General features: G+C 36.3%; 1 protein-coding gene across 1 annotated transcript; it reads right to left on the bottom strand.

Annotated features, from left to right (window-relative positions):
• Positions 1 to 1,117: 1,117 nt before the first annotated feature.
• Positions 1,118 to 3,436, bottom strand: LOC128217414 (uncharacterized). The gene is made up of 5 exons (XM_052924556.1): positions 3,355 to 3,436; positions 2,650 to 2,703; positions 2,163 to 2,341; positions 1,614 to 1,866; positions 1,118 to 1,362 (listed from the first exon to the last, which is right to left on the bottom strand). The coding sequence occupies exons 1-5, from the start codon at positions 3,434 to 3,436 to the stop codon at positions 1,118 to 1,120; spliced, it is 813 nt and encodes a 270-aa protein (XP_052780516.1).
• Between the last annotated feature and the right edge of the window lie 1,197 nt (positions 3,437 to 4,633).

The following is a 4,633-nucleotide window of genomic DNA, read 5'->3' as shown; positions in this document are numbered from 1 at the left end:
CTCAATAATACATATGTTATGTCATTTGTCAATGATAGTCAAATAATATCGTGCAACATTATTTGAAATAAAAACAGCAAACTTTTTCTCACGTGTTGTCGGAATAAGACGGCAATAGTTCCTATCTTCAATTATTTCTAGTTTTTATATCGTCTGATTTTGCCGTTCATTTCAGTATGTGAGCACAATGTTATTAAGTGTGTTCTCATCACGTCTGCTTCACACAACGGCTTATTTACATCTCTCCGCACACAGGCAAGTGACGTCAGCCCTTGATGCTCACACAGGTCAAATAATGCACTCGCACCCACCCCCTGTTTCTTCTGTTTGTCTGAATAATACATATGTGTCTATGAAAAAGTTGAAATACTCGATGAGTTCTTACTCAATTTTTCAATGACCACGCAAAGGTGAAAAGCCCAATACTACTTATGATTATATTTTGATGGTTGTTAAATAGTATAATGACTTAAAGTAGTATCTTCATGATTAAGTTTTTACTTCAGGTCATCTTACTGACCTAGATTACAACCTCATTGACACATTATCAACGCAAACTCTGACACACGAAATGTGTATCGTTAGAGTTGTATAAGGTGGACTTTTCTCAAAAAGCGACATTCTTAATAAAAGCCATTTCATTGGAGGAAATGTAGGTATCGTTCTAAGTAGTGTTCTTGTCCTGTAGCACTGAAGACAAATAGTAGCAGCATTCTATAAATTCAATGAGGGTATCTTTACGGTAAAATGTTTATATGAAAAAAAAAATGAATTTCTGAAGAGAAACAATATATGCAGTGAATCGGACGAACGGGATATTTATAAAGTGTGGCCATTTCTGTGTGTTTGTCTCTCGTTAATTGTGTGTTGAACCATGTGATGTAACACAAACTCACATTACGTTTTACGTTGTTGTGCTTACTAGTCTTCTTGCACCTGTTACAGATTGGCTTAAGTTGATAGTTGATGTGTTCAGCTATTTATTAGAATAATGAAGAACTTTAAGGATAACCAATCAATGTATTTAATAATAAGACTAAAGCTTTAAGCATGCATTTATTGTAACCAAATGTTGATGGTTCAAGAAAGTGTTCTTTGGTCATTGTTCGGTTTAGGGTCACAAATGTCGATGACTTCTCATCCATCCCGAAAAGTTTGTCTGTCCAGTGAGTGTGATTGAGGCGAGCTGGGAAGCGCACGTCTCCAAGTACTGGTTCCACACGAGACCAGAGGGGCACCTCTGGACGAAAGCGTTTCCTTGTAGGTCACACTGGATGAACTTGGTTGGATCGGGGTGGGAGAAAAACAGGGCCTGAGCGCTTATGGCTTGAGCGGTACACGGGTTAGCACCGTTCAAAAACCCTGCAAATACGCAGTCATTTTCGTTCTTTAATACAAATTGACATAATCTGATGATTTTTTTTTTTAATTTAACTGAAATGTATGTAAATAAAGTTGTTTTAAGTAAAATGATATTTCTATAAAAAAAGTTTGACGTCCGCACCGCTTATGCTACTTTATTTAGGAAAGCAAATCTGTTTTATCGGATTTAGACCTTTGAGAGTCCAGTTACTTATTTCCCTTTGTTCTTAAAACTTGCTTTTAGAAACTACCTGTGACTGCAGCCAAATAACCAGGGTTCGCCACACCGCCTTGTAGTGTGTACACACACGATTGCCTGTTCTGGTCCCAGATGAGCTGATCAGGGCAGGTGATCACGCGAGCATTTCCGGCAGCGTCGCACTGGATGAATTGTTTGTTGCTATTCGCAACAGAGAAGAATATCCGGCCTGCTTGGAGGCTCTGAGCTGTGCATGGACTCGGAATGCCGAGAGAGGCGATGTAGGTCGGCTGGGCTACAATTGCCTATAAAAGTAACGGAAGCTGTACGGAGTGTATGTTTTGGCCAGGTAAACTTTAATACATGTCTTGTAAGTAATTTTAGTATATGTTCTTCACATTGGAACAAGAACATAAATCTATCAAGCACAAAAGTCACACGAAATAAAAGAAGAAAGCAGGTTCATAATGAGCAAATTTAAGTACGTTGATTTTTTACAAACCGTATTACTTCGTTCCCGAAAATGAATAGCTATGATATATTGCATTGCACAAGTGTTCAAATTTTGTTGGCTTTTATTGTAGGAATGAGTTTAGCTTGCCTTTGGAGTAATGCATGAGGATGTTGCCTGGTCATAGAGCTCTCCATTGGGACACTGGACAACATACATTCGTTCGTACAGTCCGCATTGGAGAAACTTTGATGCGTCGCTCGGGTGGGGGAAATTCAGGGCCTGCAGAGCGTTGTTTACGCAAGGGTTGGTCTCCACCTGCCACTGGCCTATGAGGTTCATGAATGGTAATTGTATATATTTGTGACATTCTAAGATTTAAATTAAAACGTGTAAATACGCTGGTTCCACTCATAGAATATTAGCAGATAGGGGCTCATAAGATTGCAAATACCAAAATAATACTAGTATACCAGAAATGCATTATTCGTGAAATCTAACCATACTCATATGTTTCAAGTATGTAAAGAAAATTCAGCTTCCATTGTACACATATAATAAAACAATAAACATACATATTTATGGACGACATTGTTTAAGTGTATTACAATCCTATAATACAATACCGTATACTTACAAGATGTGCGGTAGTGGGTTGATCCAGGCAGGATGATGCTTCGGTCCGCGTGCTCTATTTCAAAGAAAAGGATTCAAATTAAACACTTGCATGTAATCATAAATAAGTCAGATAAACCCAACACGGCAGAGCATTTCATATTGGTACTGTTTTAATAAAAGATTGAATATTCCTTTTTGAACAAAATTAATTTAATTGAAGACTTCTGATTTTGTACAGTATGTTACTAAAGTAAATGATATAGTACAGTATTACTTTCACGTAAGGACTATTCATTCAGTCAAATGTTCTAAAGGCACACCAAAAAAACAAGCATCCACTAAGGGAGACACAGGACGCCACAAGATAACAGTGAAAGAAACAAATTAGCGTTATTCATCAAAATTAGGTTTACTTTGTAAATCTGTGTTATTTTTTTTCAAAATATCTCAATCTTTCACGTGTTACAACATTTATCCAGACCGCAAAATGGAATGTGTCAGCCTTATTAGAGCAAGCACAGCTTGAAAAAACGGAATCAAACCTAATAACCATGTTAAACTAAATTGAATGTATATGCAACGACCAAATACAGACAACACAAGGAAATAAATAAATGAAAACTGAACAACAGACGTATGATGTAAGATGCACCTATACACAGACATGTATCATACACAGCCGAAATACTAGCTATAATTATGTTTATATGTTTTATACTCTTACCCTGATCATTGTCCGGCACGGTGGCAGCCTGCACAAGACCACACAGGACTCCTACACACGTGAGAAACAAGACAGAATTCATTCTCGAAAGGAGGAAATCGAGCAAGATGTCCCGTGTAAAACGAGTGTAGCAGGCTTAACCATTTGCAGATCTTTTATACCTACCGTTAAGGAAGCGATGTTGATGAAGGTAAGGGTGGAATCACGATTATTGTGGAAACCTTTTAAAATGGCGCATTTGATCATAGACATTTCCGTATTTTCATTACCAGCCTTTTCTACCATGTCAAAATATGTCTGTCATTTCTCTGTTAGAAAACTACAAAAGGCTGTATCCTTTTTGTTGTTTGCAATACAACTAACCAAATCGTTTAATGGATGTCCGTTTTTATTTGATTGTTGAAACAAAAGTTTTTGCGTAGCAACAGGTTCAAAAGCAAAGAATTTGAAGGCGTTAGTGTTTTTTATCCTACTCGTGATATGTATACTAAATGACTCAAACATTAAAGGAACACCTAAGACATGTAATATTTGTTCAATGCAATTATATCACGAAAAGGCTATTCCTAAATCACTTAAACCAATTTCTTCAGGATTAAATAGTTTTATTAGGCATGTTTCAAGTAAATTCAGTGAACGATCAGGAGTAAAATTACAATGCTGACTTAATTTGTCAAAGCCTTCCAAAAATCCTGCCATGGATTCCATGCCTCTTTAAAGACTAATTAACGAACTCAATTCTATGTTTTCCTTTTAGTTAAGTATTTTAATTTTGCTTTATTCGGAAATAATAGTACCGCCAAAACCCTTCTATACGCTGGATTCGTTGTATAGTTTTCTTTCCTACAAAAGGGTTAGACATTATTTCATATACACAGCATCGCAGCTTGTTGTCAACAGTAATAAACCTTAACTTTTCGGAAAAAGGGCATTAAAACCAAACACATTACCGCTGAACATAACTTCCTACAAAACAACGGTATGTTTTAAGTCTTTGGCGTTTACACTGTGCAATTAAACGGCGTTTTTTAACTTTTGGCTACTGAGCTTGTTTCTGAAGCTTTTCATAGAAATATTTGTACTGAAATTATTTTGTTGCAAGTAGCAATATACCCGATGCTTACTAGTAACAAACGGACGTTTAACAGTTATTTAGACTCTATAAAAATCTTCATCTAATCATTTAGGACAAGTAAATATCTAAGTTGCTTCTCAAAAATATGTTCTTACACTCCATAAAGAGGTCATTTAAACAGAAAGGTAGTTCAATTATCAAACA

The sequence above is a fragment of the Mya arenaria genome, chromosome 14 (assembly GCF_026914265.1).
Source record: "Mya arenaria isolate MELC-2E11 chromosome 14, ASM2691426v1".
Lineage (NCBI taxonomy): Eukaryota > Metazoa > Mollusca > Bivalvia > Myida > Myidae > Mya > Mya arenaria.
This window is presented reverse-complemented; position numbering and strand designations above follow the sequence as displayed.